Here is a 16,484-nt window from a genome sequence, read left to right on the forward strand (position 1 = left end):
TGTGGGTTATTAAATAATCTGTTTTATTGTACGGCATTTACAAAGAAAAAAGACAATGCACTCAAGTAGAAAGAATAAAAATGTATTTTCCTTCAGGTTTTAGACGAACACAGTGAGTACAAATCCTTTAGTGAGCACTTTATGGCAATTTGGAAGTTTAGTGAACCCCAAGTGAGCAAGCACAAGGGACAAGACTGAATCCTGACAGTTGCCTCTGTGTCTTCAACCCACAAGCTGGCTCTTTTACTGAGATAGAGGAAAAAGTCCTCTTCTGGTGGTGATGGGGGAACGGATACCTCAGAACCTAATGTGCAGACCCCTCTATGAGTATCTCATTCCTTTAGGTCAGCCAGGTTGCAGAAGTGCACGAGCAGAGTGAGCTCTAGTGGTGCCACCAGAAGTTCCATTCACCCTGCCAAAAAGTCTTCACAGTATTAAAACAGAAGGTAAGTAATACACAGTCCAGTCCTGTCTGTAATCCCTTTGCAACAGAAAAAGAAGCGACTCTTGGAGCTGGGAGAAGGAATTCCAGACTTCAGGAAAATCATTCAGCAGTTTTAAACTGTTTTGGTATATTTCCTTTAATCTTAGATTATGCATAGAGAACCTGACTTAAGAACCCTTAAATGGACATGCAGTATGGATTTCATCAATGGCCTAGTCGGTGTTAGACTGGACAAGCAAGAAAATATAGGTCAAGATGGTTATACCTTTAAAGTGGATTAAATAAGGACACCAGCTTTTGCGGATGGAAGGTTGTTATAAACTGAGATCTCAAACATACACACACACACACGAGTGACATGTAACAGCCTGACTGGCGGCTTTGGTGTTACTGTCTCAAATAGTGCCTTCTTGGCCTTCTGGGAGTTCCAGAGTCCTGAGGCAGCTTCTGTCCTCTGAGAATTTCTTGATCCCAAAGGCCTGTTTGGTCCGTGGTGAGGAAGGGCTGTTCAAGTCCCTACCCTGCCAAAACCTTGCTTTAGAGTAGGACGCAATGAATCTGTAATCACTTAGGAAAGCCTAGGAGAGAGACATCGTAAAACTAGCAAACACTACAATGCTTTAACTTTGAATTAAAATAACTGCCCCCACAAACCTCCTTTACACCCAGCCCTCTCTGAGAAGTTTAAAAACTTTACGTAATATTCTCCTGGGACACCCATATTTGGGGTGATTCTAGGAAACAGAAGCTGACCCTATGTCTACAGGAAAAAGCCAAACCATGTAGTTCACTTGTCCTTGTGTTAATCCCCAAGTACTCAATCGTCTCAGAAAACAACAGGCAATCCCATTTGGGGAAGTTATTTCTAAAGGCCAGCACCTAAGGCAAGCTAACAGTAGAAATCTTTACATTAAGCTTTGGAAATGTGGTGTTTCGAAGTCAGGGAACACAGTGTGGCTGTGACATACAGATACGACCAGCCCCTCTTCGCAACTGAATGGTCAAAATAAAAAAGTACATCCCATCTTCCAGACTGAATACCAACTGCTCACTGATGCAATGACAACTTTAGGCAAGGCAAAGGAAGTGCCAGTATGGGGTGGGGGGGAATACAGCTCACTCAAATGTCTAGGAAGAGTTGCCTGCAGCCTATAACTCTGCCAGCAAAGCAAGCACACATCTATTCTGAAGATTGTGCATTTAACCAGTTCCAGCTTTTGCTTTTTTATTTTCCAGGTGACGTTTTAGTCCAAGGGTTCAGGCATTTGAGGGAGCGTAGCAGGTTTCACTGAATTCAGAAACTAATCTGAACACTGGGAAAAAATAATGGTATTAAAAATAGTTTTTAAATACAGCTTTCCAGAGGATTCAGTGGCTAAAACGAAAGAAATTATTTGACTGGAAAGAAGTCACCCAAGAAACACAACAGACACCGAGGGATGGGTGGAGGATTTCTAGTTAGCTGTTCCACATGGAGTTATCACCCAGGTATCAATCTGCCATTTCTCATCCTCCTGCTAGCTACTCGACCTGCAGTGGAAAATTGACTCCCAGAGTCAGTGAGCTAAGGATGGAGTCACAGATCTTCATATCCCCTTCATGGGTGTAATTTAGTTAAGGGAGCATACACTAATGCCGATCAGCTCACGCCTACACTAACAGGTAAGAGTCTCAGGGGCAACTTTGTATTCCAGTCAGTCAATTAATCTTTGGCAAAGCCCAATCAAGGCAAAGCTCACAGGATGCCCACTGGCTGAGAAGAGTCTCCGCTTAATCAAATAAGCAAACTCAACTGAACAGGTTAAATTTATCTAAAATCTCTGAAGCCTTGGAGGAAGAGCTTCATACTGAAAAGGAACAAGAGGAAAAAAATGGATATGGGGAGGGACAGTTGGAACAGCTGGGTGTACGTATGCTATACTGTAAACCAGAGTGTAGGGCTGTGGTGTTGCATTGAAGCCCTAGGAGTTAAGCCAGGGGTGCCTGAGACACTCAGCTGCTGTAGCCCGTTTCTCTGGAATCAGCTCCAGCATAGGTAATAAGAAGTCTGTGAATGCAGCTGCCTCATCTTGGGACCACTCATATTTCTCCACTAGAACTTCAAAAAGGCCCCAGGGTTTCAGTTTGGTGATGTGTTTCAGATCACCTGAAAAACAAAAAAGACATCAGCAGTAAGTCACCAATGGTACCAGAGTGGCTTACTAAGTTACTCCAGATAGGAATCAGGACTCCAGTATCTCTTTGGTAAATGCTGTCTAGGGGGGGGTAAAGGGTTGAATTTTAACCATCTAAGTTTCTCTCTTTATAAAGCTGCCCTTGGAGGTCAGCCAGTTTTAGAAGAGGTACTTGAAAGAAGGTCCTATCTCTCTCCTCCTACTTCTGCCCCATGGTTTCCATACAACATGATTAGTCACTATAACTGGGGGAAAAAAACCCCACAAACACAAGGCCACTCACTGTTTGTACTGACTTGCAGACACTCAGAACCAGTCTGAGGGGAGAGGTTCTGCATGTAGCAGACAGGTGCTTCCTGTTCAGACTGCTAAACGTGAAGGTTGCCTGACAGCACAGAGAACAAAACACTTCAGTCCTCATGCTCTGCCCAAAGGAGAGAAGACTGATGCATTTTAACCAGTACATAGCTTTAAAAAGCCCTCATCATGCCAGAAAAGTATTACCCTTGTTAAGAGATTCTCAGCCTGGTTAATACAATTCTGCCAGTTTCCTATTGCTCAGCAGAGTATTGTTTCCTCAAATAGTGTTGTATCATTTCAGAAATCCATGGAAGAACAAATCTTTGGGGTTTGAAACAGCATCTCTCAATATTCATGACCACAGGGTACTGCTGCTCTGGTAGAATTAGATTACTAGGCCAGGCGCTGAGCAAAGCTGTCTAGACAAAGGAACTCAAAAGCATGTTAAAGCCATTACTTGATAAAAACTGACTGTATGATGCCAAATCAGCGCTCTCCAACCTGCTTATGGCTGAGATGAGGAGCACTGGTATGCACTCAGTAGCCAGATAAGAACACATACAAAGCAGCACCTTGGTCTTGTGGGGATCTTTGGTGCAGCAGCCAGGAGATTACGGCTTTGCTGTGGTCTATATAGTTACCTGGTAGTTCCAGCAACAGGCATTAGGGCACTCCTAGAAAAAACTTGCTGTTTCCTTTTACCTTTTTTGGTGAAAAACTCCTTGGAATATTTTCCTGCCACAATGAGCTTGCGAGGTATTTTCCCCAGAAGTTCTATGATCAATGCAATGTGATCTGCGCGTTCCAAAACATTTCAGAAAGAAGAGAGACATACATAACAGATATCAATACAAGGCACTCCATACAGAGCAACAGCTCTGGATACCGACAGAGAGAGCAGCATGCACACCTCCATTTGGAAAACTTGTCATTCTTGTTTTCTTCACTAACTGGGAGGGAACAGATGAAATCCAGAGTTCAATTCCTCCACTAAGAGAATCCTTGGATTGTAGTTCCCAACACTCTAGGAACTCAGGGACCTGGGGAACCCTATTCTCCATTGATAGGTGGGCTGGTGTGGAACAAAAAACTGGTGTGGATGCTCTGTCTCCTGATTGTCTGCATCCCTGGTGCCTGGAGGAGGAAAGAGTGGGGGGAAAAATACTACCTCTGATCGAAGAGCTCCTGTGAATATTTCCCACATAGGGCAAAGTGCCTTGGAATTCTGCCTAGCAGCTCTACAATATGCGCAATGTGGTCTAAAACAGAAGGGGAAGAAGAGTAAAATAAAAGGGACAGAAAGATGGGAGAAAGGACACGTGGCTGTAAAAGGCTTATTTCAACAACAATCTTGTGGGACAGAGGAGCGGTTTAGAGGTGTTCTGCTGAAGGGGAAGGAATTTTAACTTTATGATGTATAAAGGGCAGGTGTGTTACACTTCGAAATATCAGGAATATCAAGTTTGGTGTCTCAGTTATGCTGGAGGATTCCTCGGAGTCCAAAGAATTACACTGGAGGCACTCACTCCTCAACTGAAGAGACATGGGTGCCTGAAAGGTTGAGCGCTTTTCCTCAAAGTGTTTGAAATTTGAGTTAAAACCAATTTTAAACAGAAACTAAAACTCTTTCAGTTCACACTACTCTGATTTCAGTCCTGTGATAGACAGCAGTGTAGGCTAGGATAAGGCACTAGGCTGAGACTGAGAATTAGGTTTGCTCTCAGTTCTGTCACTGAACTGCTTTGCCAGTGTCAGCGTTTAAGGCCAGACGAGGTCTAGTACAGGCAGCCAGACATCACAGGCTACCTACACCCATGCACTAAAGCCAACAATGTAATTTAGACCAAAGCATTACAGTCCACAGGAGACAAGACAATCATGTGCCACAGGCAAGTCACTTCACATCTCTTTGCTTCCTCTTCCATCCTTGTCTATTCAAGTTGCAAGTGCTTCAGGAACTCTCATCATGCATGCTACGTATATTACGTGGTAGCACAAAGAGGCCGGACCTTTTTTGGAGCCTCTACACTCTACTGTTAATACAACTAATGTAATCTCACTAGCTTTCTATCTGCCTGAAAAGTCCTGCAGCACACGAAAAACCCTGATCAACCCTAACCAGGGTAGACAAGACCTGATATTTATAATGTAAAGCAAGCAGAACATTTCTAAACACCTTTGAGGCCTTTATACACTATAAAGAATAAAAGAGCAACATGTCTCCCTTTGCAGGTGACTTTTAAACAAGACTATATTCAGGGTGAAAAAAGAGAAAAAAGTAAGGAGCAGATATAAATTGATCACTTTATAAACTGCAGTTATGGGATAACCAAAAAACCCGCAGACCAGATAGAAAGCTTGTGATCTTTGGAGTGCTTATCAGAACCCCTGACTACTGAACTGGGCTCGAAATGTCATGAGAAGAGGCTTGCATGAAATTTCTCAACTTGATCCAAGCAAACTTTTCCCCCCTGGAAAACTGTGCTCTGGAATGTTTGGAAGAGGTTCTGTCACTGAAGCAGATTTGGCATTTTTCCAATGCCTACTAAGACTACTCGGAGACTCTTAGATCAGGGGGATTTATATATATTACACACACCAGCTGTGTGATGTGATGGTGCTTTTCCACATACAGACTGCACCCATTAGAGGTGTCAAGGGAATTTACTGGTGTAACTATATGCCTCTTAACCAATTCAGAGACATTCGGACCAACCCAGGAAACGCAGAAAAACAAATCCAACTTGCTACAAAAATGTGAAATGAAGTTTACTTGTTAAACTAAACATGGATTTTAAGAAATTACTACTCCTAGGGAGTTTTACTGATAGGTATTAAAGTGACAAAAATAGCAGCTGCACCATGAATTCTTTATAAGTCCGTTGAGAGAAAGTGACCAAGTTACACAATAATGTGAGTTATTTCTTCAGTGTATGCAGTACAGAGCAAATGGCTACAGAGCGCCGGAACCAAATGGTAGAGGCACAAGAAATGTTCTTTATGTCTAAGCTACTGGGAAATGGAATGAAATATTAGCTAATTCCACTGCTCATGTAAGGTCTGTCTATTTAAAGTGTGAAACAAAGCCAACAGTTGTCAATGAAACTATCCATGGATTAATGTTACAGGTATGGTGCTGAGCATCTTACTAGACAAAGCTTCATTTTTTTAATAAAAATTGTACTTCTGAACAAAGTCTTATACTGTCTCTTCAAAATTCAGAGCTCTGAAATGGACACAGGCCATTTATAGCTCAGCAGCACATCCATTACCTGTATATTCTAAAACGGGCAAGAGAAAGTTAAGGTAACACTAGGAAAGGCTACACTCTGATTGGCTAATAGCTAAAAGTTCCCATTACATTGCTTATTTATATGTAAAATTTTCCACTTGTTACTATAGCATGTTTCTAACATTTAGAGATGGTCACTTTATTTACCTTTCTTTGAGACAACTTGGTCCAGTGGCAGACGTACTCAGACAACTTGTATTCTATTTCCTATTCTACCCCTGGCCTGCGGTGAGCTATTGGGAAAGTCACTTTCCCCATCAGTAAGTGAGGATAAAGGGATTTACACATGGAGATCCACAGATGAAAAGCACTAATCAAGAGGTATTTATATTATAAATAGTGCAGTGTCATTTGTGTTTGTGGAGGTACTACTAGGTCTTTAATCCATGTCTAATGCTGACTCAGAGGGTCAACAGCTTAATTAAGCACATTTGGAATAGAAAATCTTAAATCAGAGATTATGTATATATTCTACAACAGACAAGCAGCAGATCAGGAGCAGAGGAAAATGATTAAAGCTGTTTAGATCATATTAATTCTGAGCAGGAAGGTACCCATCTTAAAACAGATGTGAAAGAGGCAGAAGTAAAGACAAGGGAGTGTTTCTTAGGTATCAAGTAACAGAAACTGAACCTTTACTGTTTAGTGCCTGAAATTAAAGCCTCAAGTTCCTTCAGTACAATTAAGATGGGGCTTCTTTACTCAAGCAAGCAGACTTGTATCCAAGCAAGGAGCCTCTGCTTCAGTGACTCAACAGAAAGCTCTCTCCATCCAGGGAACACCCAACAACCCCTTCGCTGGTATTCCGTTTTAAAAGGTTAGACAGCTAGAGACTCACCTTCATCCCGGGAATAGTCTTCTCCAGAGTGGGGCTCAAACAGGTAGTCTCCTGTGGCTAGTTCAAAGGCCTAAACAAGAAAAATTAATGTGTTGAATCGTTTTCAAGTTGTCACTGTTAGACATACGTATGAGTACTGCAGAGTAGATGTGGCATTTTGGATGCGAGAGGGAAATAATTACTTGTAAAACCTAGAAAGACATTAAGATCTATTCTGAACTTTCGTGATGAAGGCACTGCCCACTGCCATACATTACAACAGACCCATTAGTGCATCTCATAAGATCATCTCACTAAGCAAATCTGGATCATGGCAAAATGAAGCGTCAATAAGATGAAGTTCAACTATTAAAATACTGTACATAACCAAGAATTCACCAGCTTGACTCTCAGATTGGACTTGGCTTTGGTAGCTAGCTATCAAAAGCACGTAGGATATTTGAGCTCAAAAGCAGTTTTCATGACGCTTCCTCCAAAAAGGCGATTTCCCCCAAGGTCAAGGATCTTTTCAACCACCTTCCAAGCACATTTTCTCCAATTCTCTACTTCTAGATTTAAAGACACAGAATTATGCAGCACTGTATAACTTTTAAATCTTCTCTATGCAGCCCACAGCCTGAGCCAGTGCAAGACAGTGTTTCCTGGCTGTCCTGATCACAAATTATATTTGTTTTACGCTGCCTCCAAACTTTAGATTTTCGATGTGCTGCAGATTTTTTCTGATTAAGAATGAAGCTGCATTTTCTACAGTGTTCATATCTTAAGAGCTTGTTTAGTGTCTTTAGACAATTGTACTAAGGGCCCTCTATACTTTGAATATGGAACATGCTGCAGAATCCTCTCGCCACAGACTGTGCTCTCCCATCTTAGCTTTTATTTATAAATAAAATAAGTTTGTGGTTCTGTTGGCTGTAAAGATGCCCAAAAGCGAACAAAGTGTAAACTGACCATTTTCTTCCTGAGTCAGCAGAAAGCCTGGAACAACAGGCTTATTGAACTAAAATTGGGTGTTAAATCTGGAATATAATTTAACACATCACCAACAACAGCTTTAAAAGAGGCATCCACATATAGTGAGCTCCTCCCACAACCGCAAACTGCTTCAGATGTTCTCTCAATCGCAAAGACCCTGAAGTCCCCTTAGCGATCTGTCTCAGTCTCCAGCTTCTCTTCAACTGTGTTTGTATATCATGTATTAAGCCTCAGTACAAGAATTTACAATATACTGAAAGTCTGAAATCTGAAGGCAGTGTGAAATAGAAATCAAAACAAACGAGTCACCACACTGAACTGGCTCAGGTTGTGGGCTGTATAAGGAAAATTTAGAAGGGTACTTCTGCAAATTCTGAGGTTGCTGCCACATTCAGGTCTAATGTGCTGCACAGAACATGGCGACTTGGCTATAAACCTTTAGTTTTAAATAGCATGTTGAAAATACAACAGGGGAGTGCTCTCTAGAGATATCACATCAGTGTCCCCATGACAAATGAAATCAGATACCAACCAAAATCATACGGTGCCTGGTCAATTTAAGATAAGCAAAGAAAAAAGTAGATACTGACAAAGAAGAGAAGAAAAAAATATTCTTTAAAGTCCCATTATAGCTAGAGACTATCACGTTAGGAACTCCGAGTCACATCAGTGTTGTTTTATTGACCACAAGTACCGTACAGGGAAGAAATGCATTGCATTCTGTTCTGCCTCATTCACTAGAAGCACAGCTTGCTTTCCAGAAGGCAGGAATGAGCTCATGAAATCGTATTTGCTAAGCTTACCAATCAAAAACAAGCTCTGAATAAAAATAAAATACTGAAGGGAGCGAAAAAGATCAAGGAGACATTTGTAGTCAGTAGCTATACCTCACCAAAAGTGTGTTTTTTTTTAATTAAAGATAGTGCTATATTCAACATTTGCCAGTCATCATAAGAAGTCTTTTTGTCACCTCAACCTTACTCATAGAATGTGAGACAATTCATAACAAGACTTGGGATGTATGACAGTGTCTCAAAATATATAACATATTGACTTAAAGCCAGATGCAGTAGAGAAACTTAGAGGCGGAGAAAGGCAGCTGTAAAGCCAGTGTGGGGAGAGAAAACACTAGGTTGTCTTCCAGAATTATGCACATATGTTTGTATGTCATGCAGCATAATCACAAAATTAGAGGCAGTATATGGAACACATCCTTTGCTACAGGATGCTGGCTTCCAAAGGGCAACAACTATGCTGTGCACAACATAAATAGAAGCAGAGTCGCATAAGCTGCGCCACTCCGAGGTGGTTTAAGAAGCTCTGCCTGAGGTATGGGCACATGGGATTTACCAACCCTAAAAACTGGCTGGCTGCTTTGCTTTAAGCCCTGGCTATTTTTGCTGGAGCCAGCAAAAATGATTCTGTTGTCCACAAAGTACACAGCACGCTGGAATTTCCCAGAATTCTCCGCAGCCACTGAATGTTGAGGGTCCACTCTGCATGACTAAACTCACCATACAGGCTGTGCTCCAAATATCAGCAGGGGTGTTATACCCAGATCCTATCAGCACCTCCAGGGACCGGTACTGCCTTGTCTGAATGTCCTCAGTGAAGTGCTTGTGCTAAATAAATAAATAAATAAATAAATAAAAGGGTGCTTTATTAACTGGTTGAAATCTCTAAAGGAAGAGAATCCTTCAACTAAGACCAGAGAGGTGCTATTTACAGAGATCTCATAGATGAAACATGACAGACTGGTTTTTACATTTCAATTAAACAGTTTCTTAAATTTCAACATATGATTAAAATGCCCTAGCCAGAGGCACTTTTCCTTAGACAAAATAGCCGGACAATTCAGATGACGGCAAACAGCAGCAGCAGCGGGGGAGAACACCAGTTTTAAAGTTGAACTACAACAGTGTGATGAATGTTACCAAGTGACTTGTGACAGGTAACCTATTTTACGTCTCTCAGACACTGACAGCTTCTGTCAGACAAGACGATGTACAGCCTAAACATTAGAAACCATGTTTAAAAATGGGATGTATTTCACAGCTATTAGTTTATGTGCTAATGCTAGCAGATCGAGGATTCAAGCTGACACTAAATCATGATAACGCGAAGTTCAGGTGAATGACATTTTGTAAACAAAGTTAATAACCTATATTAATATACCCAGATACATTTCTATTTTGATCACTACTGAGAAGCAGTTTTTAGTTACTTCAGAAGTCCAACCTTCCCCCTTACTAGAGGGTGTGTGTGGCAGCAGCTACCTAAAGCAGAGCAGTAGAGCTCTTCTAGGGTATTGCCTCATCAGCAGTTGCAATTCAAAACAGAGGATCCTAAACTTAGGACTTTTCAAGGGAGTAAAGACAGTTCTAAACTGTTTTGCTATTAAAAATAATTTAAATAGACGTTCTTTCCTGTTTGAGTTTTCAAACAGATTTAGCAGGACTACAGTACAGCCTTCAAAGGCCAAAATAGTTTCTTTACAGTTTATCTTACATGCTCAGGAATCACAAATGAAATGATTCACTCAGAGCGTATGATTTGACAGGCTGCAAAACTAGCTGCAACAAGGCACAGTAGAGGAACATCAGAAGGACTGTCTAAAACTTAATACAAGGATTAGGTTATCCCTTAGGACATTGCAGGTGAGCTGTAGACGTTTTTCACCTTTTATTTTTAAGTAAATAATAGAGATTGGGGGGGCGGGGTTTGAAGGCAAAGTCAACTGGAAACAGATTAGTAGCTTTGGTCACTCAACACTGAAAGGTTTACACTTACCACCCAGCAGGCATTTCCTAGGTCAGCTATCTTCACTTTGAGCTTATCTGCATTCCTGGGCTCAAGGGGATTAAGGAGAAAATTCCCAGCAGTGGATTTTCCTAAATGCAATATGCACAACAGCTGATTAAATCCACATGGACAGGGCCACCATCTGCCACCCAAACCCCACAGGCATCATTCTATGCAAGAAGGATAAGGGTCAATTATCAGAACTATCCTCCAGTTTAGCTACTAGCCATCAACTCTAGTCAACATCTGTTAACACCACAGGCACCCCCAGAAGGGCATTAAGATAGTAAATTGATCTAATTACTATATTCTGCCCAGTATACACATGTGCAAAAGCTCCTCCTCCTGTATTGCACGATAAAGACACTGAAATGCTAGCATAACAGAGCATGTGCAAGTGCAGGAAGATGGCTGTTTCTCTGAGCTCTGCTAGCTTGGCTTTAACAGTTTTTCATTAAGACTGGCTCTTTGACAGTGCTGACACCAGCAGAATTTAGAAAGCTTCCTGCAGCACTGATAGGTTAAGGATCTTTTAGACACTATCAGAACCTAAGGAAGCCTTCTTTAAAGTTACAAGGGTTACATTCCAAGGATTGCAGCACTGCTTCCCATAGCAGCGCTGCCAACGGCTGCGAAGCTGAAAATGTACAGTTAGAACAAGCCAAGATGGATATACTGGAGAAATAAAATGAGGAAAAAAATCATTAAACTACATCTAGTAAGGATTCCTAAATGCTCTGGGAAAGGCAGTTCTGAGAAATGATGTGTGTCTACTAATCCAGAAAGGCATCAACAGACTCAGTCCAGGCTGCGTTTTGACACTTTGATGAATGAGTTTTAATACTTTGTTGCATTTCTTTTTTAGCTCTTATATTCACCTACACTTCCCTGGTAGCATTTTAATGGGGGTAATGCTACAAGATAATTTAGCAGAGAAGTACAGGGATTGTTCTCAGTTCCTATTTTGGGCTGAGATTTTTGACTTGACTCTGACTCAAAGGAGCAATGGTTTAATTGAGGGACCTATGTGATTTAAATTATACCAAGTCACACCTTTGGGTATAGGTTTCAGAGTGGTAACTGTGTTAGTCTGTATCAGCAAAAAGAACGAGGAGTCCTTGTGGCACCTTAGAGACTAATAAATTTATTTGGGCATAAGCTTTTGTGGGCTAAAATCCACTTCATCAGAAGCATGCATGCATCTGATGAAGTGGGTTTTAGCCCACAAAACCTTTGGGTATGTCTCTAAAGAATGTTTCTCCATTTTATAGAATCTGCCAACAAACTAGTTTTATAGTATGTTATCTCTGTTATAACCCTATCACAGACCTAATCTTTCCTCCTTACAAGTTTAGCAAATCTATCCCTCCCCCACTTGCACTTTTGTTGAAATGCATTTATCTTTCTGGAAGGGATTACTACTTAAGGAACTTATGCTAGAAAAATAACGCCAAGCAATTCCTTGCAAGAAAAGTTAATTTCGGGCCCTGTCACGGCAAAAACTGAGATGTCAATACAAGCTTTTCTACATACCCTATATTCTGTCAGCCTCTTCTCTCACTCCAGTTCAGGTATCTGATGCAACTTTGGGTTGAGCAGGCATGGATTCCAGAGTATGTAAAACTCTAACCTAGCATGCTTACTCAATTCTTTATTTACAATATGGTTCTTTATGTACAGATATTTAAAAACAAGAAAGATATCTGAACGAGAGTGAGGGAGCAGACGGAATGTTCCCATTTAAGGCATGACTATGATAATAAACAAACATACTTGTTAAAGAAAGTAACTGGATGCTTTTTAAAGCAGGGAAGGACAGAATTAATCTGATGAGAACGCAAGGTAGCAGTTTACACACTCTGGAATCCATCACATCAAAAGGCAGAACTGCCTGTCAACCCAAGGTTGCAACAGTGGAATCCCCAAAGGTAGATCAGAGTGGAGAGTGCTGTTAGGACAGGGCTCAAAGATGTCCTCACGCAGTCAGGTCAGCCAATATAAAGCCCCCTCTTAATGTCACATTACAGACTACAAAGGACAGCTCTCCTAAAAGGGAGGGTTTCTCTCTTGCACAAGGGTCCTCTGGTACCTTTGTTCTCAGATGGGCCATTATTCTCATTCTCATCCTCTGAGGGTATCTCTGCACGTATACTCTCTTGCAACTGGCTGATCTCCTGCTCACTGAACGATTGCTCTTCACTTGAAGTTGGCTGATATACCATGGAATCTAGCACCTCAGAAATTAAGGGCACGCATGAGTCCGACATTACTTCTCGTGACCTGTTCTCAGAGTCTCCGTTACGCTGGCTGTAATTACAGCTATGGAAGCCATCCTCTTCCTGTGCCAGAGGGTGCTCATCACAGTCATTGGCATTATGAAGGTCCTCCTGAAGCCTCCCAGACCTTTGGTTGCTGGAGTCTGAGAAGGCAGTCATCTGTACCACGCCGTTGCAGTTGATTTCGGGTATGCATTTTTCCATGCTGCCTTCCATTAGGATAGTTTGCTCTTGTACATGGGCTACTTCATCTAAGGAAAGGGAAAAGAAAGAATCAGAAGACTCTTAAGGGACAGGGAAACATAACACATGGACTGAGTAACAGCTATAGCAAGCCCAAAAATCTAGCACATTCACACAGAACAGCTGAATGCAATGCTTCTTTAATCCACTTATACCAGCATTAGACTTCCTGGTCCCTGCTCAGACTCAGGCTTGGTATACACTTAAGTTAGGTGAACACAGCCACGTCGGTAAGTGGTGTGAAAAAAAAAAAAGCTTAACTCCTGACTGACGTCACTACGTGAACAGAAGTGTTCTTTGGCTGACATAGCTACAATATGGGTCAGGTCAGCATAGCCAATGTTTGGGGAGGTGGTGTTTGTACACTGATGGAAAAACCCCTTCTGTCAGCATAGACTGCATCTACGCTATGACGTTATACTGGCATAGCTATGGTAGAATTGCCTCCGCCTGGTCTGCACCTAAAAACGTAGGTAAACCTCACTACATTGCTCAGGGCTGTGCAAAATGTCATGCGCCATGTGGCGTAGTTAGGTTGACCTAACCCCATTGTTGACAAAGCTAGGTAAACGGAAGAATTCCTGTACTGATCTCTTTACAGTCTTGTGATGGGGTGGGGGGTGGATTTACTATGAGACAGAAAAATGCCTTCCATCATTGTAAGTGTCTGCGCTACAGCACTTGCCATGTAGACTAATATCCACAGCATGGATACAGTGTTAGTGAAATGCGGTGGCAATTCAATTGCAGATCAGTGGCCAGCATTCAACGCTGGATCACCACATGCTGCAGAGATGTACACTGCAATTTTAACAGTGGGCTGAAGGAATGTTACTGTGCTTCAGTTTAAACACACCCACCCCCTGCCCATGTGATATTCTGGATCCATACCCAGCTTTCCTTGTACCCCTTCAACAGGTGGGCTCTCTTTTAAGAGCATCTCAAGAGAGTTCCGAGCTTCTTCCTGCTCTTCAGGCTGTGTTTGTACAGGGCTTGCCTCCTTCTCCATCTCCTCTATCTCCTGCATTCGCTTCTCCAGTAGTTCCGCCTGCCGTTTCTGCTTTTTCTTCAATTTTTTTTTCTTATTCTTTGACATTTTGTCAGCCTGCAGGGAAATGGCAGACAACTCTCACATCTGGCTTGGTATTTATTCCAATAAAACACCAAGCTACAGTCAGGTTTTAGTTTTTAGTGAATTCTTTCAGAGCTTGTGTGAAGTTTTCACCTGACAACCCTGGAGATTGAAAAGTCCTGTCTGTCCACAGAACAGATCCCACAGCTGAGAAGGCCTTCACCTACTGCCAAGCCAATGGGCTTCAGCCCTGACCTGAGAAATCCATCCTCGTAAGAAGGAAAGGAGTTCAGTATCCATAACCCATGCAATCCTGGGACCATCCACTGGGAATGCCATGACAGGTGTCAATCCTGGTGGCTTTTGAGATGTGTACTCTGATGATGTAACCTCTCTCTCACAGGCCAAATGCCCATTAGATAGCAACAGCTTTGTCACAGTACATGGAACAGATTCAAATCTGCAAAATAGCTGACATTATTGAAGATCTCTTGGAGCTTTTAAAAGCTCCACCCCACTTGGGCCACTTTATGGTTAATGAGGCAGCGTGCTATTAACAATTGATGATGCTCTAAGAACACTGAACTCTGGAAAGTGCTAGTGATCTTGAGAAGCTGGTACTGCACAACTACTGTTACTGGTCATCATTCTGTGACTAGCTATACCTGTAACACAGGAATTTAAATGTTCAGTGTATTGAGTAAACAGTCATACATTGAACTTTTTCACACTTCAAGTTATTCTGTTTGGGTCTCAAAGTGGGATTCCCTACCACTTAGCGTATTATAAAACAAAAGCATAGAACAATTCTAAACAAGCTGTACACCTGAATGTATGTAGACAGCATACATTTACACTTGCTTATAAAGGAAGAAAAAAAAGTTACCATACTTACTGGTTTGGGCTGGGGTGCAGTACTCACTGGAAGAGAAAGAGAAATAAGTTAGCATGCTTGTATTATAAATTGCAATCACAGTGCAGTAAAAATATCACATGAGCAAAAATAAAAAGGAAGATTGGAAGCCAGGAAAGTCTTCCACAGAGCCCAATGTGTTTCCCTGTGGATACTAGGTACTGTTGAAATGTAAAACTGTACTGGAAAGAATAAATGGTGATTGCTTCCTTCTCTCCCTATGTATATAGGTAATACATCAGTGTCTTATTTCTATATGGACTAGTAACAAAACTCAAGTGCATCCTCCAATTCTGAAAGCCTCAATTCTCAAAAGAGGGATAGCAGCAACCTACCAGAAAGAATATACTGCAGAACATTTGTTAGGTGAGTCAAGCTTCAATTAACCAGACTGGACAGCAGACTCACTTAATTAGTGACAGAAAAAGGGCACGTAAAGTGTGTAACAGCATGATAGGATATCTGCTTCATGCCTTGTGCACCTTGCTTAAGCCAAGATGTCAACTGGGACCTTGGCAGTCAGAATACCAAAACCGCGAGGGAGCCGATTCGCTTAGCCAGCCCAAGCTGTACTGTGTTGGCCTCAGTCAGAGGCTGCACTTCGCATATCGTAGAGACTGCCAGCGACCAACAGTTCCTGGGGACTGTGCACTGGCAGATACGAAGATGCTAAGGAGAATTGTTTAGAACGTATGTGGAAACTTCAAACAAGAATGAAGCCTGGCCTCTGCCATAAACTAGATATTGCATTCACACAACAGGGAAACCACTTCTATCAGTTTAATCTCCTTTCAGGCCTGCCCCACAAGATGGTAAATGGGTTGTGCTTGTGTTATTTCATCAAGAGTTTGCCAAAATACATTCACAGAATTGTATAAGGAAAGGAATCTTCCACTTTCTAGAGCACTCAAGGAGGTAAGCATTTATAGAACATATCCGAGTGCTGACCCAGAACATGCACTCAAAACAGTGCTTAAGAAAACAACACTTATATAGTAGACTGAGCATGCTTTACAAATGACCATTTTACCACCTAATCTATGTCAGACCAACATTAAAAGCAGATGTCAATGATCATGTACGCTGTTTTTACACTGGTAAGCTTCTTGCGGGAACACATGACTAGTACTGCAGTTTACGACTGACTTTATAGAAAT

General features: G+C 41.7%; 2 protein-coding genes across 6 annotated transcripts in view; both read right to left on the minus strand.

Annotated features, from left to right (window-relative positions):
* Positions 1–16,484, minus strand: part of LOC127052711 (uncharacterized) — a 136,998-nt gene that overhangs the window by 76,753 nt on the left and 43,761 nt on the right. The gene's annotated exons all lie outside the window — the stretch shown is intronic.
* Positions 3–16,484, minus strand: part of SRPK1 (SRSF protein kinase 1) — a 43,975-nt gene continuing 27,493 nt past the window's right edge. For 2 of the 5 annotated variants that reach the window (XM_050956604.1, XM_050956607.1), the window contains 8 exons: positions 15,310–15,335; positions 14,234–14,447; positions 12,913–13,350; positions 10,812–10,912; positions 9,536–9,643; positions 7,050–7,119; positions 3,622–3,714; positions 3–2,591 (listed from right to left, as the gene is read on the minus strand). In XM_050956604.1, coding sequence (XP_050812561.1) covers positions 2,407–2,591; positions 3,622–3,714; positions 7,050–7,119; positions 9,536–9,643; positions 10,812–10,912; positions 12,913–13,350; positions 14,234–14,447; positions 15,310–15,335 — 1,235 coding nt within the window. In that variant the 3' untranslated portion in view covers positions 3–2,406. The other 3 variants (XM_050956606.1, XM_050956608.1, XM_050956603.1) reach the window with 3 other exon arrangements.

Source organism: Gopherus flavomarginatus, chromosome 5 (genome assembly GCF_025201925.1).
Source record: "Gopherus flavomarginatus isolate rGopFla2 chromosome 5, rGopFla2.mat.asm, whole genome shotgun sequence".
NCBI classification, from domain to species: Eukaryota; Metazoa; Chordata; order Testudines; family Testudinidae; genus Gopherus; species Gopherus flavomarginatus.